Source organism: Zonotrichia leucophrys, chromosome 18 (assembly GCF_028769735.1).
Source record: "Zonotrichia leucophrys gambelii isolate GWCS_2022_RI chromosome 18, RI_Zleu_2.0, whole genome shotgun sequence".
Classification (NCBI taxonomy): Eukaryota; Metazoa; Chordata; class Aves; order Passeriformes; family Passerellidae; genus Zonotrichia; species Zonotrichia leucophrys.
This window is the reverse complement of record NC_088187.1, coordinates 8,756,563-8,783,393: the sequence shown is the minus strand read 5'-3', so window position 1 is coordinate 8,783,393 and position 26,831 is coordinate 8,756,563. Positions and strand designations below refer to the sequence as shown.

General features: G+C 42.1%; 1 protein-coding gene across 1 annotated transcript in view; it reads left to right on the top strand.

Moving 5' to 3' along the window:
* Window positions 1-21,585, top strand: part of PITPNC1 (phosphatidylinositol transfer protein cytoplasmic 1) — a 74,816-nt gene extending 53,231 nt beyond the window's left edge. The window contains exons 6-10 of the mRNA XM_064728242.1: window positions 5,724-5,819; window positions 13,792-13,947; window positions 14,941-15,004; window positions 18,596-18,714; window positions 21,448-21,585. Coding sequence (XP_064584312.1) covers window positions 5,724-5,819; window positions 13,792-13,947; window positions 14,941-15,004; window positions 18,596-18,714; window positions 21,448-21,453 — 441 coding nt within the window. The 3' untranslated portion in view covers window positions 21,454-21,585. The remainder of the gene's footprint in view (window positions 1-5,723; window positions 5,820-13,791; window positions 13,948-14,940; window positions 15,005-18,595; window positions 18,715-21,447) is intronic.
* The last annotated feature ends 5,246 nt before the right edge of the window (window positions 21,586-26,831 follow it).

The following is a 26,831-nucleotide window of genomic DNA, read 5'->3' as shown; positions in this document are numbered from 1 at the left end:
GGCTACAGCCAAGAGCCTCAGTGGGCACAGAGCAGTGCAAAAGGGCACAGCACTCACACCCTTCTCCCAAAGCAAAATTTGCACTTTGGGTATTTGAATATAGATAGATAAAGTCTGTATTCTGAATATTTAAACCATAAGGGACATCCTTACAGAGAGAATTCTTACACGAATGAAATGGTAGAAATGCAGGCAGGAGGGTGGGAGTTACTGCTGGTGTGTCAATAAATTGGGTGTGTGCTTTCCATGAGAACACTTCCTCAAGCTCTTTTTTATTTGGACAGGTATTTTCTTTCATCAGCCCATTGGCTGCTCAGTATTTGTGTCACAAAGGGCTAATTTAGTGAGCTGTCATCTCCCTCTCTCTGTCTGAGTGTGCACCACAGGCACAGGTTTTGGTTTTTTCCTCATTGTGGGGAATGCACCGACTGTGCCTGGCAATCAGCTGTGCTGGTTCCAGGCCACACCATGTGGCTGCAGTCAGTGCCCAGCCATGTCACACATGGCAGAGCCACCCTGTCCCTGCTGTCACCTCTGCTGCTGGGAAATGTCTGCGAGGCACTGGAGGTGCAGCAAAGCCAGGCTGGGGACAGGCACTGCTCATTTATTGCATTTTCCTATTTGTTGCGCAAGCATCATTATGTTTGACTGATTTCTGATTTGTTTTGTTTTGTTTTTTAGGCACAGAATTAATTGCTGCTGATATTTGGGCAGTGATTTTTTTGCCATCTGATGGTGTCTGGGGAAAGCAAAAAAAAAAAAAAAAGTACAGCTTGTCAAATAATTCAAAGGTTGTCAATAATGAAAATTCACAGTATGTAAAATTTCCTGTGCCTTGCTCTTCGTAGCATAATATTTTCTCTGGAAAAGTCAGTGTCTAGATCTTGATTATGAAACTAAAGTAAAATAAATTTTAGATATGGCAGCTAAAAAGAAAATGCATTTCTAGTTTGGTTGAGTTTAGGGTGGCTTTTCCTCTATTTTTGTCTCCTATCTTAGTAATGTGGAACTAGGTTGTAACAAACTTGAATATAGCACATGGAAATTAAATGTAAATTCACTATTTAAGGCAACTGCCATGAAACACTGATTTCAGCTGCAAAGGATTCAGCTGTGCCCTGGTTTAACCTGCACCACAGGATCTCACTCTGGAAACTGCCAAAAGGATTGCTGGGCATCGCTCAAAATATGCAAAGTCAAAGCAAGGGACACTTTGAGGGTGATTTTTTTGCACCTGGACTTTTCCTGTATGATGGTACTGAGTATCCCATAATTTGCAATGATTTTATGATGCTTTTCCCCCTCTAAAAGGTCTGAAGAGATGAAGGCAAACAAGTGGAAAGGTTGGTCTGAAATTCCTCCTGAGGGAAGAGCTCTCTTTGTTGAAGTGCAGCTCCTGTGTCCCAAGCACATATGGCCATCACAGAACATATGACAGGGCCCACACTGACAGAGTGTGAACAAGTGAGGTGGTTGTGCCTCTACTTTCTCATTTTTCTAAATGAACCACTGAAGTCAGTAAATCTGGCACTTGAACTGGATGTGACTTAAAAAACTAATCCCAGTAAATATTATAGATAGTCTATTGAGGTCTTGGAAGCACAGCTACTTTGACATAATTACATAAAAATCCAGTTCTCTGTCCAGAAAGCACAAATCTTAATGAGATATTTCATAAGAGATGGAATAATAGGGGAGTCATGACATGAGATCAAAAGGAGCAGGGAGCAAGGCTGCAGATAAATATATAACTGCCTGCCCACTCTGTGGCACACAGGGATATTCCCAGCCAGTTCAGGGAGCCAAATTTTCTCTTCTCAAAGTCAGATTCAATCTTTTTCCATTGAAAAATTGCTCCCAATTATGTGTGTCCACATAAATATTTTTATCCCATGAACAGGTTTGAAATTGGTCAATTCCTGTAATCTCTGCCCAAATAAAGCTCAAAAGGAAATTTGGGAATTTGGAAGTAGCTGAGGTCGGAGCATGATTTATTGAAAAGTTACACACTGAATGAATTCCATGGGTCAAGTTCTGAGTTCTGAGGAGTTTTCCTTCAGAAAAGTGAGAGCTCCATGCTCAAGGTGTGCAGCAACACTCTGAGGAGCAGCCAGTGATTCTGGCCATGGCAATCTGCAGAGATGAGAATTTCAAGGTGGAAAGTATATTTTGTGCATTTTTCTAATGGAAGAAAAGAATTATTCTTGCAGTCCTCACCACAATTACAGCCCTGCCATCAATTAGCTGTCTCTTTACAGCCTTCTGACCACAAACTCCTTCTGTTTAGGCTGGAAAAAAAAAGCATTTTGTAGTAATGACAGAGCCAAACACCTTTCCAGCTGGTAATCCCTTGGATGGTTCCTTTGCTCTTGAAGATGGAAAACAAACATCACAAGAGAGAATCATGTATTATGAAACAAAGCCAAGCCAGAGGCACAGATGTGACTCTTGGAGTCCTGGTGGTGCAGATGAGTGAGGAGTTTGCCAGTGTGGATGGAATAAATGCATTCAGCAGAAATTGGCTTTATGCTGTTTATATCCAATCCAGGTCAGCTGTGGAGATTGGCCATAAATTTATATTTTAGATTAACTACATCTGAATAAAATCAAACCCAGCAACTTAGCCTAAACATACAAAATATTTAAACAAATAGGAAAAAATCCTTGTAGAAAAGAGGATATTAAATTTCCCATCATATCCTAACCTGACTTTCTGTTCTGACTGTGGCTACCAGGAGAAGGGAAGTTGGTAGCAAGGCATGGGCCCAGACATGTCATTGCAGGGCAGGAGAGAAACAAAGGAATGAAATTTAAGTTCACCAGTACTCACATTTCTGCAATATCCTGGATGAGCTGTTATTCTTGAGGTTCTGGAATCACCTGCCTGGAGGGATTGATTTTGTGTACTTTTCTTTTGGTTTCTGGTTGGTTGATTTGTTGGGTTTGAAGTTGGTTGGTTGGTTGAGGGTCTTTTGTCCTTTTTAAGTGGTTTAGAGTTTTTTTGGTTGTTTTTTTGTTCTGTTTTTTGGAGGTTTTTGGGGGGGGGTTCTTTTTGTTTGGTTGGGGTTTTTTGGGGTTTTTTTTGAATTTTCACCAGAAGAAACCATTGACAGTCGTAAAGGCCCAGTTGAAACCTTCCTCCCACTTTCTGTCATTCTGTGGGTGATGTAGTCTAAATCATGCTGAGTTTTCATTCCTCTTAGGAAAGGGAAGTATATAAATGTTTGGTGTAAAAAAGCTGTCACGTTACTTCCCCCAAAATCAAACCAAAACCCGTGGCAAAAAGGCCTCTTCAGTCTGAATGTTGCTCTTTGTTTTCCATTTGATTGTGTATTTTAATCTCAATTAATTACTTGGCTTCCAAATGTAAAGCCTGTCCAGTTCTTTCCAATGTAATATTTAATATTCTGTCTTCTGCACCATCTTCTTAAGAATACAGATTGTTCTCACCATTCAGTTTCTGCACATTTGCAAATACAGTTGCACAGATTGGGAGCCTTATGCTTCTTTTTGTGGCCTTTAATCTTTTCCTTTAAAACTTTTAAGTTTTTTTAGTGTCTTTGATCCCAGCCACAATAAACCCATCGTCCCTACAGGGTTTCAGGCAATCCAAGATTCTGTGGCCAAAAGAGGCAATAAGAGAATTAGAGCTAAGAAAGAAATCAGTCTTGTTCTCTAATGACTTCTTATTTTCAACTGCTGATAGAATGAGAAGATTAAATCTCTAGCTGCAAATCTTGTGAGGACAATCTGAGAAAGGGAGAAGCATAAATGATTAGACAACAAGTTCTGCTGGCAAAGGGAAGTAAGAATGTCATTCAGCAAACTTCTGGAATAAAGGAAATGGTCACAGACAGCCTCGGCAGCAAATAAGGCATCGTTGAAATGGTTGAAAAATTCCTCCTGGTTTTGACAGATTGGCAAAGGCATCTGTCATCCCCACTTCCATCACAGCATTTTAAAGAGAGAAAAGGAATTTAGAACTGTTTTCATATGAGGTGAAATATGTGGATCAAGTCTGGGACAGAGCAGGGCACATTTCTTTGGATAAGACACTGGGTAATAATCTCCATTTAGGCCGTTGCAAATGGGCAGAGATTTGCATGTGCTTGAATTTCTGGGGCTTGTTCCTAAACCATGCACAGATTCAAAGCCTCAGCTGATCTGCTAATGTCCACTTAAGTCCCATTTCCAGTATTTTAGAGAGATTATGGTGAAATGCATCTTATTCCAGAAATAGTTCAACTGAATTCATCAGGGGCTGCTCTGTATTTCTGAATTTGTTTAGGAAAAAAGCAAGCAAGGGAGCTTATAAAAGGTGACCTATATTATATATATAAACACAGAAGTGATTTACACCAATGTACCCAATTCAGAGAAGGAGCACTACAGGAGAAGGGCTTTCCTTCAAAGTTCCACATTGTTCAAATAATTAACATATTTCTTGCAAAACAACAATTGCAGAAGGATAATAATACAAATAAAACCAGGTTGGAGTTTCTCAGTTCTTCAGCAGTTTCAGATGTGTGAATATGTTACATCCAGCCCAGTGAGCATTCAGTGCTGCCTGTTTTATTCACTACCAAGATAAGTTAAAATTGTAGAGTCAAACTTCAGCTTTTCCTGTATTTGAAAGACAATTTCCTGAGCAATTTTCTTCCTACCAGCTGGTTCCTGTGTTCCCTGGAGTCCATTGCTCTTTTGAATGCTTTAAATGGGCAGCCCCTATGCTTTCAGAAATAATGAAGTAGCATTTCTGTTACTAAAGAGTTGCTGGCATTTTGTATTTTTAACTGTTCCTCTAGAATTTAATTAAATCAAGAGAGCATTCAGGGCATATATTTAAAAGAAAAAAGAAAACAAAAATATTTTTGCTTCCTGGAAATATCAGCTATAGAACATTGTGCCCTGAAGGAAAGAGCACATTGTGAGCTTATTACTGCTCCTGACAGTGGATGCACAACTTCCCTGAATTTCATGGCACTAATTCATGGTAGCTTTTTAGCTCAGCACTGTTTCCAAGTCTCAGAATCATGAGGAAAATGTATTGCAGACACAGTGTAAGTCACATGGGTCACTGAGATGCCTAAATAATTAAATTATGGACACAGGCACAGAAGGATACTGTGCTGCAGCTGCAAATGACCTGGATTTTCAAAATATCTCCATCGTTCACCTTGCATAGAACAGGAGGTTTGCTGTTCCAAACAAGGTCCTAAAGGATTGAAATGTGTGTGCATGGATGGGCTGGGGAAGCTTGCACATCCACTGGGGCAGTTGGGCCACAATTTTCATTTTCAGTGTAACAACAGCTCTGACTGTTCCCAGCAAACACCTGCACATTGCCGGAGTCCTTAGTGGGCAAAACCCCCTGAGCCCAGAGAGCTGGGTTTTTTACAGTGACAGACTCTAGTACAAAGACTGGAGAATGCAGTAAAAACAATCCAAATTGTTGACCTTGCTGTTTTTAAGCAAAGTCTCCATTCTAAAAAAATCCAAGGAAGAGCAGCAGTGGGAGCAGAAAGTGCTGAACACGATGTGAGCAGTAGGGTGGAGAATGTGTTCCTGCAAAAACTCGAGTATTTTACACAAAGCTGTTCAGGCACAAGCCTAAAATACATTCTGTTGCCCAAGTCATTGAAAACTGCTTGTAACAGTTATTCCAGGTGGATTTTGTGAGGGTGCTGTTCTGTAACAGCCTTGAATTTCTTTAACTCTTGCAGATTTTTGACAAAGAAGCAAAAGATCTGGAGCGAGAAGTTTGCTTTATCGATATTGCCAGCGACGAGATTCCCGAGCGCTATTACAAGGAATCAGAGGTAAGAGGCAAGTGGGCTGTGAACGCAGGAATCACAACCTTTTTATTTTTGTATAAAATCTTGTTGGTCAGTAATATCTCAAGAGCCTTTGGTCAGAGGGGAAGCAGCCAGCAGCCTCTCTGTCCAGATTGCCCAACACTTTCTTTTGCAGATGATTCTTTGAAATGTTTTCCCACCCTTATCAGAACACACCCTGAATCAGACCTTTGATATTCAGCTGAATTAGTCCAAACCAGAAAAGGCCTTTCCTTTGCACTGTGAGGCTCAGTGAAGAGTTTGCAGATCTGAGCACTTTGAAACACCCCTGCTGTCCTTACTGCATCCCACCCTGCTCAGTGAGCCCTGCAGAGCGCCCAAGCCCAGCAGAGCTCACATGTGCTGCAGGGACAAGGGGCTGATGCACAATCACTTGAAGGGAACAATGTCACAAGACCAAGAGGGACCGGAGCACGCTGCAGACTGCAGCAGATCTGCCAAAAAGCATCAATGGCAGCAGGCAGAGTCACTCAGAAAACTCCCTGGGAAATTGCTCCCATGTATATTTGATGGAGCACAGCTCTGAAGAGCGTGCTTCTTCTAGGTCAATGCAATTCACTGCTTGAAATCAGCAGCCACCATGCAAATGAAGATGAGGTCTCAATGTTTTAATCTCAGAGTTGATAAATGATGGTTCACAACAAGCAGCTAGAGAGGAATGATCAGATCTATGCTCGCATTTAATTTTGGAGATATGATTTGCCTCTGGAGCCAAGTCTATATTCATAGCTGGCACTGAGTATGGCAGCTGTTTAACTATCTAAAACGAGACTACATAATCATTTTTAGGATAGAAAGTGAGGACTTGCCAAGGAATATATTTCTATACTATAGGAGACATGATTTTCTGACTAAAAATATCAAGTACTTTTTATCTTCCATTTATATAGATCCTATTTTGAATGTTGTGTACGGGTCATAAAGCAAAACTGAGCCTACAGTGGAATGAAAAGTAATTTTATTACTTTCTTTAGATAATGAAACCTATCTGTTTAGTATCAAAAATTATGTAACACCTCATGAAACAGCTTATTGGTCCCATCATCTTATCTGAGCTCCACGGCTTCTGGTTCCATTTAGGAATGAGCTGCTAATGGAACAGGTCAATAATATGACTGTACTTTAAAGAAATCCTGTGAGATTTTTCATCTCATTCTCTGCACTTCAGAAACTGTAAACACAAAGGTGACAACCAGTTTTGCAACTTTCCTGCTCGTTTTTAATAGCCAACCATAAAAGCATAATTTCCCTGTGATTAATCTCCTGATACAGAAAAACAGGCTCATCTTAAAAGAGAAAAGCATTTCAGAGTCTTTGTGTTGCTATTTCAAAGTCAAATTTAAAAACCAGATTCCAAGCGAAATGGAATTTTATATGGGTTTAAACAACAAAAATAGCCCAGCATCTGTTGTTTTTTTCTGTACTGATGGATGATTTTTCTGTTGACTACCAAATTCTGTTTCAGAATTCATACAGAGCAGCAAGAACACCTTTAGTATTTAACTGTGTACATGCTGTAACTGATTGTGAATTAGTAATAACTGAAAGTAGTGCAACTTCCAAAGTTTACAAACTGGGGGGTTTTTATGTTACCATATGACAAACATGATGCCAAATTCCCATTTCTGATGAGGTCTCCTTCATAATTTAGAGACTATAAAAAGATTTTTTTATGTTTTTAAATGTAATTTCTGTCTGCTTTCAATCAGAACAGTAATTCTATGCAAATGAGAAAGGGTTTGTGTTTCCCAAACAGCAGCTTCAGATAAACCCAGCTTGTGTAAGCTTTTGAAAGGTATTTTAGTTGCACTAATAACAACAATTTGGCTGCTTTTAAATCATGTAATCTGAACTGATACGAAGTTTAAAGATTAAAAGTGAAGTGCAATCCTCAGGATTTAACAATTAGATCCCACAGGATAAATGTCCTGGCTCCCATCCAGAAAGACCAATGAGAACAATTTTAACTTCAGGCATGCCAGTAATCTCTTCATTTCAGTGGCTCTTCCACAGGCTTAAAATACAGCAAGTTCTTTTTCAGGGTCAGCAGGTTTGGCAGCTTCTAGAAATGAGCTTTAGTTTTCTTTACACCCTAACGAGAGCTCATTCCTCTTCAATTAAAAATATACTTGAGATTTAACAGCAAATATCATTATTTAGCTGTAATACTGCATCCTAGAGAGTGGCTTAAATAATTTAAAGCCTTCATACACGACTTTCTCTGCTTGCCCTGTGCTGGGACTTATGAGCCTGATAGAAGGTAGGAGGACAAAGCCACTGTGTCCTCCCACCTATGATCTAAAAAGTAGTTTTTCAGTTGTCCTGACATGAATCTTAAAAAGAGATTCCATTTTCATTTCCATAATAGTGATTCACACATAAAAAGACAAAATATATAAATAATCCTGGTATGTATAATATTCCATTTGAGTTGAACAGCTCATTCTCACCGGTGCTGGGAGAGGAAATGTGTTCCACAAAAATGTCCTGGCTGAAGGGAAAATGATTGAATTCAACTTTGTGCATATTTGCTTTTCTCTCCTTCTAAATATTAGCTAAAATTGAAAAGTGAAGAATCCAGATAGCTGGAGGCTTAAGGAGAGCTGCTGCTTCATTGCAGGGCACTTGAAGGGAGCCTCTCCCAGGAACACTGGGGGATCTCTGGAGCAGAATCCTCCAGGGGATTGGGATGCCCTTGAGGATGAGGGGCTGCAGAGGGCACAGGGGACTGAGATCTCCAGGTCAGGGCTGAATCAGGAGGCAGATTTGGGAGCTCTTACACACACTCACAGAGTGCAGCTCTGTCCTGGGGCTGAGCTGATTTCTGCCTTTGTGGAAGGCTGGAGGAGGTGAGACTGCAGCAATTCAGGTATCCTAAAGCAGGTGACCTCCCTTTACCTTCATCAGCATCTACAGACTCCATTGTGAAGCAGCCACATCTCAAATACAGAGCTTTCTTACAAGTGTGGGTCTAATCCTTCAAGTTTTAAGTTTAAATGTGAGGTTCCAAATGGAGAAAGGTTAATTCTAGACCCCAGCTAACAAATTTACCTGTTTGTCTGTGAGGAGCCTTGTGTTTTCCAAACCTGCATGTACATATTGCACCAGGTACAGAATTTTGTTTTTCTGTACAGAGAATGTACCAGGCAGGTAAGAGTAGTTGTACATTTTGTGAAGTCATTTCCTTGTGACTTTAGCATCAATGAATATGTATCAGCAGCTATATAGACAGATATATTTGTCTGAAATATAGAAAAGAACAAAGCTGAGCTGTGCTGAGGAGTGAGGGCCCCCAGTGAATCATTCATGAAATGAAACATTTACCGTGGCTGTGAGCTACTGAGCAAAATGTTCAGTGCAAACATATTCAAGTTCTCAGAATTAACAATGTTTCATTTCCTGTTTATAACAAAGCAATGGAGAGCTGGACAAATGGAATAAACTTTCCAGGCTGCTTCTAAACAGATTCCATGCAGCTGCTGCAGTTTCCTTCTTCCATTGCTGGCTTTTCCCCTTCAGCACAGCTGCTCTGGGACAGGTCCACCTTAGGGTGTCCCAGTGCTCTCAGAGCAGCAAAGCCTCTGTCCCATCACCAAATGATGGCAGCTGAAACAACCCAGCTGCCTCAGCCCCCAGTGAGTGTGGGCACTGTGGCAGCACAGGAGTTCAGGGAAGGATATGAAAAAGTCTGAACATTTCCTTTTCCTTACCCACCATGGTGTGTGAGTTCACAGAAAGGCTGGCTGGATTATCATATTTTAACACCTCAGAACTGTCCCAATATTTACAGTGCTTAAGTATTTAGCTGGATCTTCCAAAAAATACCATTTAATGGAAATTTTTTTAGAAGTCCTTAAAAAATGACTCTACATAAATGTCTGTGGTAGCATCTCTACATCAATAAATCTTTCCTGAGCACTGCCTAAAAAAGCTGAAATCTAAAACCTAGCAACTACAGCTGATGCTGAAATGCCAGATGACAGGTATTAAACCCATGATTGGTTCTGAAATTCAAGATAAAACAAAATGGTCTTCAGCATAAAGAGGGAAAAAAATGATTGCACTTCAAAAGCACCATGATACTGCCATAGGAGTCTGAAAAATTTAATCTGAAAAAATTCATCCAGGCATTAAAGAGAAGGAAGGATCTGAGAGGGCAGGATGCATGGCACAAGCAGGGGGCACTCTCACCTCTGGCAGCTCCCAGTCAGGCCTGGTACCTGCAGAGCTGAGGGCAAGGGTGCCAGGCAGATTTGCAGGTTTTCTGTAAACAACAAATGCATTTCATTATTTAACTCTGAGTACAAAGGAACAGGTCAGAATTAATTGTGAAAAGGCATTGCAAGAACCCAGGGCTGGGTTTGCTTCCTGGAAAAGGCCTTTTTACTCCACGTCTGATGCACGTGACATCCGTGAGGAAAGTTAAATAAATAAATGCTAAATGATAAATAATAGACTCCGTAAATAAACACATTGACTCGAGCTCTAAGTAATAAAACCTGGGAGAGTGCTAGGTTGGAATCCATATCCCACATCCAGAGGCTTTTATTTCATTGTAATTTTACATTTCATTCTCAACTAAGCCCAGCTCACGGGTTGTGATGTTTCTGCTCTGTTGGCAGAAGTGCTATTTTTAAATCACTCTGCACCTGGCAATAATGTATTGCAAATACAGAGTAGGTTTTGCTCCTCTAGCAAAAGGATTTGCCAGATGGGCTTTCCTAATAAATTGTGTCTGATAAAAGGACAAGAAGGTTATTTAAACAAAAAGATTTTAGCTATGCCATTACATTTAAAACAGATTGAGGATTTTGCCAGTAGATAAATCAAGGGGAAAATAATGAATAGACTCAGTATTCTTTGGATGATGCCTTCTCTGGGAAGGAAGGCATGGGTGTCTAAAAGCAAAAATAAGAAACACACAAAATTAATTATCTAAATAATAACATAAAAGTGGGGTCAGAGCAAAGTTCAGCTTGCGCAGCTTCTAGGTACAGGAGAAAAGCTTCAAGTACATGTGCCACGAGTGCTGCTGAGAGAGGCAGTGCTGGGTACCAATATAATTTCTGTTTGCTTTTAATGGAAAATTATCAGCCCTGCCTCATTTTTTGTTACAGAAGGACCTTGTGTGCCTAATTGCAGAAACAATTCCAGGTTGTGAGTCTAAATTTAGCAATTTGAACCCACGAGTCAGGAACATGAAATCATTCTTGTCCAAGTTCTCATTAATTTCAGTAGGCTTTGGATCAGGCATTGAAGAGCCAGAGATGAGCAGTGCTGGTTCCACCAAAGTCCCTCTGGCATGGCCTGCTGCCCACGGCTGTGCTCAATAGCAGAGGCCTAGGAAAGGTGTAAAAATATAGAGGTGAATGTAGAGAATCTTCCCCTAAAGGCTTCCTTGTATGATCCACAGCACAGAGACAGAATTTGTGTGTTTCTAAAACAGCCAAGGTGTTGTTAAACATGTAATTTTGTAGCAGCTGGGTTAAAGCCAGGGATATTAGTTTTCCTTACAAGAGCTCACCGCTGTCAAACGTTTGTGCCATGGAATTCTCAGGTTGACCTTGCCCATGTCAGTGTGCCTTGCCTCCCCTGCTTGGCTCTCGTGCAGCCTCTGAGCCTCAGCTCCCTGAGCAAGCACTCAGCAAAGTCTTTAACACCTTGAACTTTCACACAGCAGCCTGGGAATCTGTTCCTCTGAGCTCTGGCTTCCATTCATCAGGCTGCAGTTTTATAGTAGCAATATGTTCGTGTTTCCAGAGAGGCAGGAATTTCCCTGAGAGCTCTTTGATGGGAGCTGCTGAACTGGCTCTTCCCATGGAGCTCTGCAGCCAGCTTGTGACTGATCCTCATGTCCTTCAAGAAAAAGGGACAGAGTTAAGGCATGCAGAGGTGCCATCTCTGGGTGCTGTTAAGGGAATTTGCACCTGAGGGTGATGGCATGGATCAGTTGCATTGCAGTTGGTGGGTGATTTGTGGGCCACCAAGTTCAGAGTGATCCCCACTGTGTGTCCCCTTCTCTGCTGGGTTAAACTCACCAAACCAGACCCAACCCATAAAACTTGAAAATGAGCAGTGATGCAGGGCAGTTATTCATTATTTCATTTTTAGTTAGAATTTCTTGATATTTGATACCGACTCAAATTGATTACATTAAATCCCTTTGGACTGCACTGAAGTTTCTCCATTACAGCTCTGGTTATCTCTGAAGGATTGTGAAGTACAACACTCAGAATTATTAAAGTGTGTATCTGAAATGCTGAATCAAGGCAATGGCTCCATCACACCAGCACTGTGTGTGTGTGTAAGAAATAGCAGACCCTGACTTATAGGAAACTATTTTCCTTTTTAGAGATCCTTATTTCACAGTGGAATATTTTGCAACCATATTTGAAATCGTATTTTCTGTAATGATTTCTTTTTTTAAGGAACCTCCAACTAGAATGTTGTGTCTTTTTGAATATTATGTTTTCTTCCCTGTTTTCTTTTTATTGGTGTTATTATTATATTGATTGCTTCAGGCAATGATCAATTATTAAACAGCTCTTTCAAACAGCAAATGTGTGGATCCATCTGTGGTTGAGCTCTGTTGGGTGACAAGATTGGCAGCAGCCTGTGACCATGGGCTGTGCTGTGCAGGGGGTGTTGCTCTGATAAATGATGATGCTGAACTGTTTTATGGTGATTTAACATTGAAACCTTATTATACTGTGAGCTCAAAGTCTCCCCTTTGCAAAGGCTGTGTCAGCAATAAAAGCAGTGACTTTCACAGGCAGGAAAGACTCTCACCTCATTAGAGCTTTGGAGAGAAGCTTTGGTGGCAGAGCTTCAGTTTAGGATAAAACCAGAAGTCAAGAGATAACTAAACAGCAGGAACATGAATGCTGGTGATACATAAACTCACACTGAATGAAGCAAAATGAAGATCGGAGTAGTTATCAGTTTTTTGTGGTTTTTCTCCTGATTGTCATCCATTTAATGCATAATTTAAGCACTATTTAAGTACATGATTAACTACTTTTATAACAAAGCACCTTCCCAGACCTCAGCACTGGGGAAAGAACACAGCTGAGCACTGCTGGTTACTCTTCAGGACAGATTTTAGAAGCTCCACTATGAATTTTCTGAAATGACATAATTTTCAAGTTCTGACAACCAGTGCTTAACCATAAATTATTTCTATTTACAAGATATAATTAGCAGGATTGGACATAAAGGGAAATAAAATTATACCAATATAGAAAATAACACTTTCATAGATAAAACTGTATCTTGTACAGATGAATGTAAACTTTAAAAAGATGAACCAATGCCTTTAATGGTTTTATGAAATTACGTTGTAATTTCAATGTTGTAGTTCCTTTGATTTCCCAGTCCCTGAAAGAGAAACAGAGTTGGGATTATTCAGTGTCTGCTCATGACACAGTTGTAACCAGAGATGGACAAACTGCAGGAGTTTCCCACTTACCTTGGGATGACCAAGGGCACTTCAAACTGAAGGTGGCAGTGGCAGGGTCAGTGTGGAAGTGTCAAAGCCCCAACTGGACACAATTGCAGGAGACAGGCACAGGTGGAAAGTACAAGCAGTTCACACCAAGGGACAGTGGAAAAGCAGCCTCTGAAGACGCCACTATTTTTATTTTTTTTTCCCAAGGCCATAAATAACCCTTGGAGTGCACTGCACTGTAATGACTTGCAGTAACAGATTTTCCTACAGCAGAAAACCTCCTGGATGATATGATTGTCAATGCTGCCATTGCTTCACTGCCAGGCTTGGATTTTAGGATAGCCTAGTGCATTTTAAAAGTCAATTTCCCATTACTTTTTCACAGTGTTTGTTAGCATGTTTTGTGTCTTCTCACAACTTTTATTTTAGCAAACTGACAAACACAACTTCCCCTCCTGCATTTCCCTGTATGTTTTCTTTGTTCTGCAGGATCCCAAATACTTCAAGTCACAGAAAACTGGGAGAGGCCAATTGAAAGAAGGCTGGAGAGAGACCCATCAGCCAATTATGTGTTCCTACAAACTTGTGACTGTGAAATTCGAAGTCTGGGGACTTCAAACCAGAGTAGAGCAATTTGTACACAAGGTCAGTGAAACAGGAGCTGTTTCTTATCCTCCACGTGAGCAGAACTCGAGCACTCACAGGAATGTGGCAATGGCTGGAGAAGCCTGGGAGCTCAGCCCAGGCTCAGACCTCTCACAAGGTCTCAAAGAGCTGGAGCAGAGCCCAGGACGTCACTCTGGGTACAAACCTGACAAAGCCCAGAGCTGCTCAGGCCTAAGGTTGAAAAAAATTATCAATAACATTTTCAGTGCTGTGACCAATTTATGAGCTGAGGTATTTTTGAGTACACAGGGGTCCCATACACACAGCACTGAGGTGAAGAATCCCTTAGAAGCAGACAGGGGGAAATCAGTCTACTAAAAATTCAATTCATGAATAGCACAACTATGAGGTGATCACATTTTTCATAGTATTGACCTGCTACATGTTTGAAAAAACTGAGAAGGGAAAAAAAGAGATCCAGAATGTCTAACTGGCCAAAGATTATTGGTGTTGTCATTATATTGCAATAGTCCTATTGTCATTACATTGCAAGGGTTCCCTATTGCTGGAGTTTTGATGTTTCTCATAGGCAGCTGCTCTGGGCACTGACTCTTCCTTCTTCTCACAGCAGCCAACAGACTCCAGTTCCCTTTCACCAACCAAGCCACTCCTTTATAACACTCTTATTCTTCTTGGCTATAGCTGTGGCCTGTTAAAGTCAGGCCTGCTCCTAATCTTTAATAATTAACCTAGCTGCAACTGTTCAGGGGGTAAGATTACTTTCTATACTATCTTTATTTACTTATATTCTACCCCCGTACATGTTGGTGTTTCTACACATTCCCAAATGGATTCCTTGCTAGTCAAAGCCAGGATTCAGTGCTGGCAACAGATCCAGTTCCAGTGGGAAGCTGGACTAGGAGCCCTTCAGGGCCAGAATGACTTTTTAGACACAGAACTGCCAGAGGGTTTCTCACTTCAATCCTGTTGAAAGACACAGATGAGAAGTTTTAACCCTTTCCTTGTTTGCAGGTGGTCAGAGACATCCTGCTGATCGGTCACCGGCAGGCGTTTGCCTGGGTGGATGAGTGGTATGGTGAGTGTCCTCCTGAGCCAATTAACCTGCAAATTAACCCTTCCAGGGGGCTGGGACAAGCCTGGGACAATTAACAGCAGGTTCCCATCTGCTTTCATGGATCATCAGGTCCTAGTGTGAATTGTTCATGGAGGAGGTGGAACCATGTCAAAGATCATCTCCTTCCACCCCATTCCATGGGCAGGGACACCTTCCAGTAGACCAGGCTGCTCCAAGCCCCATCCAGGCTGGCCTTGCACCTTTCCAGGGATGCTGGATTTGGGCAGCAGCCAGGGATGCCTTTCCATCCCACATGTCAGTGGGCCTGCCCCAGTGCCTCACCTGCCCTGCAGGCAGGAGTTGTCTCTGTGGAGAACCTTGTGCAGTTTTGAATAAAGCTCCTTCTTAAAGCTGCCTTAACTTGCAGCCATTTCCATTATCGCAGTGACCTTAGACGGTCACTGTGGTGAGAGAAGGATGAGAATCTTGTTTCTTGATCAGAAGGCTTGATTTATTGATATATAATATATGATACATTATAACTATACTAAAAAGAATAAAGAGAGAGCTTGCAGAGACTGCTATGCTAAGAATAGAATAGAAGGAATGAATAACAAAGTTCTGTGTTGAAGGAATCTCTCCTGAGCTGCTCTTGTGATTGGCCCTTAGTTGGAAAATGCAAAATGAGCTAATTACAGGATCACCTGCCACATCTCACAACAGCTAATAACAATTTGTTTACATTCTTCTTCTGGGGCCTTTTGCTTCCCAGAAGATGGACAAATCCCAAAGAAAGGATTTCTATGAAGAAATGTCTGCGACATTCCATCCTACAGATTCCTAAGGCTTCTGACCCAACACATTTCCAGCTTTTTAGGAAAGTCTGAAACTATTGATATGGATTGCAACAAAGAAAAGATGGAGCTTTTCTGAGAAAAGATGTAGATAAGCATAAATCCTATGGAGTCTGATTCAGCAGCAGCTGCCTGCAAAAAGTGCTGGAATCCATGAGGCAGCTGTGGGAATGTGGGCACTTCCAGCAGGACAGGGCAATCTGAATATCAAACCAGCAATCACAGAGTCTAAAGAGAGCTCACTGGTTTGTACCTTTTACATGCATTTTCTGTAAGACATATCCATCACCACAGCTGCTCTTAAAACAGGCTCTGAGACAGGCCATGGAAATGCCATAGGAATTTGGCAATATATTTAGAATGTTTATTTAGGCCCTCCTCAAGCTTCAGGAAACACCAATTTGGGCATTTCATGGGTGAGGGACAGCTCTCAGCAGAGCTCAGAGCATTGTGCATTGCTCAGGGAGTCACTGCTGCAAACCCATCTCAGAGGTGTCACAGCCCTGCACTGGAATTCAGCCTCCAACTCAGTGGGCTCATTGTTTGGAAATAGAGAAAAAATTGCTTTTGAAATCACAGTGTTCTTATAAATTCAATACTGCAAGAAAATCTTGTGCCGTAATGGTCATAAAAATACTGAAACTGCTAAAAATATCTTTTTCTATTGGGATAGCTGTAAACTAGTGAGAGAATTTTATATCCAATGAGAGAGTTCTTCAGAGCAATTTTTTTTTTAATTTTAGATTTGTTTCTTTTTTTACCTGAAATAGAACAATCCTTTCTTTTCCCTGCAGCAAGTCAGGAAAACAGGTAACTTTAAATAAAACAGCCTGACTTCATGTAAAAATTGAGCCCATAAATTTGCTCCCAGTCTACCCAAAATATCTATCCAGCGAGAGATGGAGAATTTATTGAGGAGCAAAGTGTCAGCTGCACTTTAGCAGAGTTACTGATAATGATGACAAATGAACAGCCATGAAGTCAAACATACCAAACAGGTTTAGCTCAAAAACATTTCACTATAGATTTTCCCCTCCTAAGTCTAAAATCTCCCTGCCAAAAATACTCTTTCTACAGATGAAATACTGTGTTCACAATTATCTTGTGGATTTTTCCTTGTCAGAGTGAGCCTTTTTACTAACTAATATAGTGTATTTTTAAATGTTTAATTGTCAGCATAAGTACAAAACCTAAAAAATCTGGGCTTAATAAAATAGATATAATAACCTAGCATCCAAAATATAATTTTAAGTGTCTATTAACACCTTTTGAAATGAAAGTTTGAGAATGACCTGGAGATGATGGTAATCATATAAAATGAATCAAATGATCAGTGTAATAAACAATGTGTTATGTTCATGACTGGTTGCTGTTACTGACCTTGTAAGTATGAATGTGTTTTGTCGTTTAATTTACTGAACTCTATTTAGTTTTATTATTAAGCAATTCTATTTTCTCAGTGTTACTTACTAATACAGAGCATGTTCTGTGCTTGGCAAAGTGCATCCCAGCATGTTACTGACACAGCTTCTGAGCTTGTTTCTCATTCCAGACAACAGTAAAGACTGATAGAGTATCAGTTAGGGGTATTCCATCTTTCCTTTCAAAATTCCTTGATCAAAATTTCAGACTGTATTTGTTTTTACTGATGAATTATGACATCAAGCTGAAGTTGTATCTTGCCTTAAAAGCTGCCTCATAAAATGCAGCAGGAGCCTCAGAGCACAGAGCAGGGAGTGGTGTGATCCAGGAACTCCCAAATCCCAGTGGCACATCATAAACTTGAGGAATATGGGAGCCTCAAGAGCAGATCACAGTGCATGACCAAAGGGGCACCCAGTTGTAAGCAGACTGTGCCAATAAAATGCTCTTGAAGTGTTTGGAGTCAAAAGTTGATGGTTGTTTTTACGAGGCTCAGAAGTTACCAAAGCATCGTAAAGAGCAGCCCAAACCCTGCCACTGCTCCTGCTCTGACTCCTCACTCCCCAGGGCATTTATGGAAAGCCTGGGGATACTCAGAAGAGTCACAGGCAGTTATTGGATTCTTTATGTTTTTCTGGAGCTGTGGTTGGTGACAAATGCTGCTCAAGGTGTTACCATTGCCTGGTGTTCCACAGCACCTGGCAGGCTGAGCTGGGCAGTGCTCAGTGACCCTGCTGCTGGGATCAGCCTCATTTCAGGGATATTTCTAATTTTCATCATTCATTCAATTGCTTGAGGCTACACAACCATTAACATACTCACTATTAATTCACTTACCAGTTTAAGTGTTAGTTTCTGGAATCTAAAGTGGTGTGGGCTCTAACACTGTGATTTTTGCTGGTTATGAGATGTACAATGCAAAGTTAACTAAAACTCTTTTTGCAAGTGCTGGAAAGGTAAGTAAGTATTTATAATTTTTCTGTATCTGTCCTTTATTCCAAAGGATCTTCTAAAATCTCTTTAGAAGATCTGGGCCTTTGCCAAGGCCTGCACTTCAGTACTACCTGCCTACCTTACATTACACAGATACTCCTGAACAATTTCCACTCCTTCCTGTTCTCTGACTCCCTTGACTTAACCTTGCACCTTCCTTGGCTGACACAACTACCTTTATGAGGTAATTTTCATAAAGCTAGTTGCTCCTTGCTTTTTAAAAAATCTTTTGTTGGCTTCTGCTGAAAGACTTTGTGTTCCTAGAACCTTCTCCTTAGGAAAAAAAAAAATTAAGTTTGCACTGAATCAATGGAAAATGCCAACAATTTTGAACTTTTTACAGATATGACTATGGATGATGTTCGAGAATACGAGAAAAATATGCATGAAAAAACCAACATTAAAGTTTGCAACCAACATTCATCTGCTGTGGATGAAATAGAGAGCCATGCCAAAGCAAGAGTATGTCAATTTTTGAAACATATTGCCCATCCTCAGCCAATGCACCTGCACAGACCAGAAAAGAGCAACCAATTGCTGATCAGCCAGTGGAATTTTGGGGAGGTTTTGCTTCAATAAGAACAGAATCTTTCTCCATGAAGTGCAATCCTGCCTTTGGATTGCACTGTGACCCTGCCAGTTATGTAAGGGAGGGTGGGGTTGGGCTCATATACAGCTCCCTGGCTTCCAGGAAAACACAATGCTCAAATTTCACTTGGATACATAAAGAGGAGGTTAAAGAGGATTTTTACTTTCTATTCTTTCAAGAGTTAAAAAATGCAGGAGTTCACAGTGGTCTAGTCAAAAAGCCAAGAACATGGGGAGTGGAAAACTTCTATGGGATTCACAAAATTCTTTCTTTCACCAGGAAAAAAAATCTAATGAGTTATTCACGCTTTTCAAGGTAACTTTAATGTTACTGTCATTGATTAGCTACCAACAAGGTGGGAAGTATTTTCAGAAGTATGCAGCAGTGGTTTGTGGAAAGGGCAGCTTTCTGTGTATGTTCTCTGGTCTGGAGATTTTATAAAGTACTTAATTATCTAATTTGGGCCCCACAAGTAGAGGCCTAAATTTAGAGGTTGAAACTCTCTGCAAATAGAGAAGATGCAGCAGCCCTTGCCCCTGCAATGTCATTATTCCTTTATTTCTGCTACTGGTGCTGTGGAACTCAGTGCTGGGTTTAGCCATGAAATCAGAGTGGGGCAAGGCTTGAAGGGCTCCAAGTCTTTCCTTGGCTCTTGCTCAGTGCCAGCTGGCCCCAGCCTGAGGAGATGTTGTCTGCACAGTCCCTGGGCAGGTAATTCTTGTGCTCGTGACACAGCAGCTTCACTGACATCAAGGTTACTCCTTAGCAGACAATCAGTTCAGATTTTGGCTCTACACTTCAGGGTTTGGTTCTGAATGAAGTCTGCCACCTGTAGTTTCCATGTGGAAAAATTGTCATTGAGGTCAGAACAGAAGTTGTTATTAATGAAAAAAAGAAAGTGAACCTGAGTCTTTCTAGCTCAGTGTAAGAACTGTTTTACTTGAGTGTATATCACAGCAGAAGGAAATTAAAGCAAATATAAGCTGAAAAGTAAAAGTCAATTGAAGTGTTTATGTCTGAATTGAAAATGAATTCTTGGAGGCTCCATTCAGTAAGACTTCCCTTCAAAGGACAGTGCACTGACAAACCTTCCTGTCCCCTTCATTTGTCCAAGACAGCTTTTGGTTCACAGCATACAGAATTCCTCAATCAAAATCCCTGTGACTTCAGCGGGATTTGGGACACTTTGAGAGCAGAAATTCTCACCCACTGTTACAGGGTGTGAAACGAAATGTAAACCAGCAAAACAGGTTCAAACCTCTCTCCAACATGAGTAGGTACAGTTCCCCTGGGACCATCTGTTTATTGCCAGCACTTCTGTCAGATCTGCAGCAGGCAGATTCTCACTGCTAATGGTGCCAGTGTGGGCTGGAGAGGTCCCTGCAGTGTGGTGCAGGGGGAGCCAAGGCACCGTGCAAGCTTTTATTTCATGTAATATTGGATCACAACAGAAAGCTGCTTCAACAGCCAAGGCTGCACATGTCTGCACCTGGGTAGGGGCAAAACAATCAGTGCCCTGAAAGAACAGGATTTTATCACAAATTTGGTCATCCCCACTGCCAGCCCTGTGCTTCAGACACTCGAATATGTGAGACTTCTTAATTGATTAAAAGACTCCTGGTTTTATTTCTATATTTTTGATCTTTCGTGTCCCAAAGAATCTATAAATGATCTAATGAAATACTTCAAATTTATGAATTTAACTTGACATTCAGCAAAAATCTTAACATTGCCTTCAGTTGGCTCGGTGGGCGTCTTGCAGGCACTGCAGACATGGAGCAGCAGGTTCCAGAAGATCTTTGCTGATTTTCTGCTCAGCTTCCCGGGTGGTAGCAGATGTCACTGCCGGGGTTTATCGCAGGTTCCGCACGGCTCCGCGCTGGGATCGCGCTGCCCTCTTGCGGGGCTGGGCAGCACCGGGACAGCTCCGGGACAGCTCCGCGCCCTGCCCGCCTTTCCTTCCCCAGGGCTTTAATCCTCATCTCCTCTGCCTGCTGCCGCGGGAATTGAGCATTTGAATCTTGCGGCTTTGTCAAGGGAGAGAGAATTCTTCAAGGCTTTATTGGCGGAAAAGCAAAACAGGCTCGGTCCTTGCATGAAGCTGCAGCTCAAGTCAATGGAAGGAGAGAGAATTTTTCATCCCTTGATAATTACAGCAGATGAACAAACCATGACAACCCTTTGCCCACTTGGCCTTATAATCGAAATGAAAAATTTAAAACCCTTTTCAAGTTTGAAAGTTTGAAGTTCTGAAAAATGCTACCGGCTGACTGTATCCAAATGTACTCTTTAGTTGCCTGTGGAATAGCTGGGTTTTGCCAGCAATTCCAGAGGCAGCAATCTTTATTCAGCTCAGACCCAGGTAGAGGAATCATTAGGACGTGATTAATGTACTTAAAACTTTGTTTCCTTACATTGTGCTCATTGTGCTCCGGTCAGCACCTTACAATGGGGAGGCATTCATGCGGAGAAGCGCTTAATGAGATGCGTGATAAGCAATCGTTCCCTGCTTTAGGATTTGGATGGAAGTAGTTTAACTGAGTTAATGAAATGATTATTTGAAATTATTCTAACATGCCTTTGTCTTTCATTCCTTCTCGTTGAAGACATGACAATGGATGAAGTCCGAGAGTTTGAACGAGCCACTCAGGAAGCTACCAACAAGAAGATTGGGATTTTCCCACCGGCAATATCTATCTCTAGCATTTCCATGCCTTCCTCAACCCGCAGCGCTCCATCTAGTGCTCCATCAACCCCTCTCTCCACAGATGCTCCTGATTTCCTAACAGTCCCCAAAGATCGGCCTCGGAAAAAGTCTGCTCCAGAAACTCTCACTCTTCCAGATCCATCGAAAAAAACCTTTTAAATTAGCCCTGCATGTTTCCTCCTGATAAGCCATGTCTGCCACAGCAAGAGTGACATAACTCCATTGCTCCAAAGGTCGTGGTGGTTTGTTGGTTGGTTTTTATGTTTGTTTCAGATAAATCTTTCCGGTGTGGAAAGATGACTCCTTTCCTCAGACTTGATCCTTAAAACCTTCTGAAAAGTGCATGCAAGAGAAAGTAGTTGATATATTCCTAAAGTAGTGTTTCAAGCCATATGGTGCATCTTACTGCCACCAATGGAACAGGCTGAGGGGATGCTATAAACGAAAACCAATCTTTCTGTAGCAGTACTCTGCCTGCAAACCCTCATCTAGGTCACAGCATTTATAATTAGGAGTAGGTATTAAGTAAATCTGCCAAGGACTTCTGAGGCAAATTAGTGCCAACTAGAAGGCAGGGTTAACAGAAAAAACCCTCCCATTTTTTTCTTTTATAACCAATTTTAAAATCTTTCCCACTCTCAGGCTTCTCCTGTGTGTTCATAAACCTTTGACCTGTAACTCATTGTACTTGAACACCAACAGATCCACATTTTGCTTAATATGACTCAGGATTTGGGGCCTAAAACACAAACCACAAATCTTTTCAAACCTAAAATATCACTGTATCAAAGCCCCAGTTGTAATTAATTATACTGACTTTGAGGCCATTGAACTATTTCTACCTTGCACAGAATTTGTAACAGGAACCACCTATTTCTTGTAGATAATGTATTTTACTATCCCTGTCCTTTTGTGAGCTCAGAGTGTTGGTGTTCATCAGTGGTGTTCTGTGACATTGGAAAAAGCAGCTGAATTGTGCCAGTTGAGAAGCAAAAGCAATGAATTCTGTCTTTTCCTCGCTGGAAGAAGAGCAGAAGTCAGGCTGGGAGACCTTGAATGCAGAGGGAAGAAAACAGGAGGCTCCTTTTTCTTTCCTGCCTTGAATCTCTGCTAAACAGAACAATCTGACAGAGCTGGGTGCAGGCACTGCCTCATTGGGGAAAGGGACAAAATCAGTCACTTCAAAAAGCAAACCAGTGGTGGGTGATGTTGAGGAACCAGAAGTGATCTTCCTGGTGTGTGTGTGTGTGTGAAATCACTCCTCAATCTCAGGAATTCAATTGTTGACAAGGATGTTCCCCAGAGGGAAGTGTAGATGGTGGAAGAAGGAGAAAAATAAATGGCAGGAGTGGCTCTTCCTTCCTTCTCTTCAAAGCATGAACTGGGTGAGACCCTTTCCTGCTGCCCCCTCTGTGGGACACTTTGCTCTCCCCCACAGCAGCTGCTGCTCCATGGCTGCTGCAGCTCCTTCCCTTGCTGACATCAGGGAATGACAGCTCCTCCCTGAACCATGATCCCAGTGGGTGACACTTTGTGCCACCACTGACAGTTCATGGATAGAGGGAAAAAGAGACTTCTCGGAGCTGAGCTGTCCCTGAATATTGAACACTCAGTTTGGGGGTGCCCAAACCTGGGGCACAGTGGCTGAAATGCACTGAGCTCCTCTCTGGCTGCAGCTGCAGCACAGGTTTTGTGAAATGAGAGGTATTTAGGGAGAGGTTTTAGGAGCAGCAGCAATTTCACTGCCAACCTGCACTGAAACAAGTGTTCATTTGTCTGATAGTGAAAATCCTGCAGCCAGCAATGTCCAGGAGCTCTCTGCAGGTTTGCTGTGGTCCTGCATTCTCCCACGTCCTGTCCATGCTTGGCTTTGCTTTTCCCTCCAGAGCTGGGAATTCTGACTCATTGCTGACCTGATGGGTGATGCTGCTTTGTTTAAAAAGAAGCTGCTGTGATACTGCAAACACAACTTTCCTACACTGGTTTATGATTTCATCTTAACCAGGGTGCACATTATGGAATCATAGGATCATGTGTAATTTTTTATTGTAATTATTGATTTAGTGTCAAGATTGGAACGTTGCCAGCAAAGGGAAACCTTTAAAAACATAAAACATTGTTTAGTTCTTTTCTCATTGCCTGACTTTGGCCCATACAGAAATAGTTCAGGTCTGCTCCACCTGAAAGTCTGTTTCAATGGATTTTTAATTTGTCCAAGACAAATTTGCTCAGCTCTATTCAGTGTCCTGGTGCTCATGTGACTGTTTCTATTCACATTTGGGAATCTGGGTTTGACACAGATTGTTAGACCACAGCAGTTCCGTCTGTTCTGATTTTAACTGATTGATTTCCAATACATTGATCAGGATATTAAGTAGGTTTGGGGACAAGTCATTTGTGAAAATCATTGAACAGGACAGATGTGAATATCTGCTGGTGGAGATGTAAGAGAGAGGCAGACCCTGGAGTGTCAGAGTGCCAGAACCCTCCCTGCTGTGCCCAGCTTCAGTGTCCCCACCCTGGATCCAGCCCTGGCAGGGGCAGGAGCAGCCACTCTGCCTCTGCTGCTGCCCAATCAAGGCCAATTAAAAGCTCTGTAATGTGCCCCTGCTTTGGATAAGAGTACTCGTGTTTTCACTGATCATGCTGAGTTCTGCCTTGCTGTCCCCAGCACTCATCACCCATCTGGTCAATGACAGGATCTTTAAATGCCTTTTTCTGTTTGGTTGGCTGCTATTTAGGGTAAGAGAGCTTTTTCTAGAATATTCCCAGCAGGCACACACGAAATGAAATGAAATGGGAAGGAAGGTCTGAGTATTTCAGTGCAACACCTTGAGGAGAGGGGGTTGTTTTCAGTGCTGATTTTTCCCTTTCTGTTGTGTTTTCAGACATGTTTATTAGGATTAAAACAGAGAGTTTTGCAGGTGTTCCTCACTTTGTTTGCAAAGATAAATGCTGTGATGATTTCCTGGGTGCAGCCTCAGAGCTTGGTGAGCACAGCCTGTGTTCCTCTCCTCTGCCACAGTGACAAGAATCCCGTGATGCAGCCCTGCTAGGACTTGGCAAGGAATTTTTTATCAAGGAGAATAGAGTTCAGAGCAAAAACTGTGATGAGTTTGTTCAGGTTTTTATGAAAACCTCCAGGCTTTGCTTGTACTTTTGTGTATTTTGGATAGAACAATCATTACAAAACAACTGGCAATTCAGTGCAGCTTCAGAAGGGTCCATCTCCTAAAAAATCAAAAAGGGAGGGACCCACAAAAGTTGTTCCTGAAACATGTACTTAATGGGATTTCTTATGAATGTAATGGTTAATTTTGTAAAGGACTGGATAAATACTATGGAAAGAAACTCTTTGACCTTGTTCTTTGGCTTTTTTGATTATTCTGGAAGGTGATTTTGTGACATCTAGTAGCCAATTTGCATTAATTGCTGCTGTAGAGACTTTGAAACTGAAATATTTGTTCCTTGAATTTCAGTTTGTAACAAGACCGCTAGACTTTGCTAAAACTGCTTTGAAGCTTGCTGCACTATAACTTCAAAACAATGTGTTATCCTTTGAAATAAGCCAAATGTATATGCTTTTTATGAATTAGTGAGTGCAGTAAGAGAGAATTCAAAATCTTGTCAATAGGAGATTTTCTGTTGCCATTGTTTGGACTTGGTTTTCTATGTGTAAGTTAAAATTGCTAAATAAGTCTAACAATGTTTTGCTTTAAATGAACAGCATGGTCATTGAATTATGATCTCCTGTAGTTTTGTGGTGTCACTAAAGCAGGTTTTATTGGTTTCTTTCATTTCTGTGATAATTCCACGTGATTCTGTTATGTCCAGTAATTAATTTCTCTTATTTAGAGCACTGATGGCAACATCAGGCAATGCATCACCACCGTCAGAGAAGGACCAAGTCTTGATTTGCTCTGCACGTTCAGTAGTGCAAGGCTCAGCAGGAGAATTTGACTGTCATTTTTCTCATATCACTTAGTTTCTGTTTTTTTCCAAGTTATTTATTATTTTTAATATTGTATTTTTCGTTGCATTTTGTTGTAAATAAACTACCAACAACTATTCTTTACAACAGTGGCTGTTTGCTTTACTGGGTCTCCTGTAGGCAGAAACCTCCTCACTAACATGTAGCATTGACATTTCTACCCCAGCTCTGCAAGTCACTTCCTCAAAATTAAACAGCACAAAGAATTAACTTTGTGAGGAAAATTTAAGCACTTACAGCCTGTCCTGGGTTCTGTTGTGCCCCAGGTCTGTAAAGGTTTTACCGGGGCTGGTGCCCCATCGGCCTGGCATTAGCCCATTCACTTGTAAATGACCACTTGGTTGACAAGGAAGTTTTTCATTGGGGAATCTAATTCTTTATGCAGGGTTTGGCAGCTCAGTGCTGTACCAAATAACTGGAAAAGACTGGAAAAGAGACCACTCGAATGCTCTCAGGCTTGTCTCCAAGTCAGTTAGTTTTACTCACCAGAAGTTTCCCTCGCACAACGGTTCTTTATAAGCTTTTACACAGAGACTTCGCTTCCTCCATGGAAACGGAGCTTTCCCTGCTCCAGAGGAACGGCAGCGCTCATTCAGGAGGGAAAAGCTTCCGGGCAGCGTGGGACAGGGCAGGGGAACAAAGAGGGGACTGGAAATGGGACGGCTCAAAGGGGACAGAGCCCGAGCAGCCCCGGGACACCTCGGCAGCCGCTGGGTCACCGTGCCCGGCCGTGCCACCGGAGCCGGGAGTGCCCGAGCGGGTGGGGACAGTGACCCCAGGGACCCGCACTGACCTTCCACAGCCTGGGCTCCTGGTCTCGGGCAGGGCTGAGATCTGCACACGTTCAACATCCCACACAGGGAAACACAACGCGGTGAAATCCCGAACGGGACCCTCCGGCTGCGCTGCCCTGGGGACAATCAAACCCTCGAGTGACACTGCCCTGGGGACAATCCCCCCTGTGCTGCGGAGGGGACAATCCCGCCCCCAGTGACACTGCCCTGGGGACAATCCCCACCCCCAGTGACACTGCCCAAGGGACAATCCCCACCCGTGCCGCTGCCCGGGGGACAATCCCCCCTCAGTACCTCACAGGGCACGGGCACGGGCGGGGCCGCTGCCCGGGACAGCCCCAGCCCAGCGGGGCCCTCAGCGCCCGGCCCCGGGCACATTAGCGCGCACGTGACCGCCTCATTAGCATACAGGTGACCTCCATTCCCAGAGACGTGACCCCGCTCGTCGGCGTGCACGTGACCCATTCATTAGCGTCAATCTGCGCCCTCATTAGCATA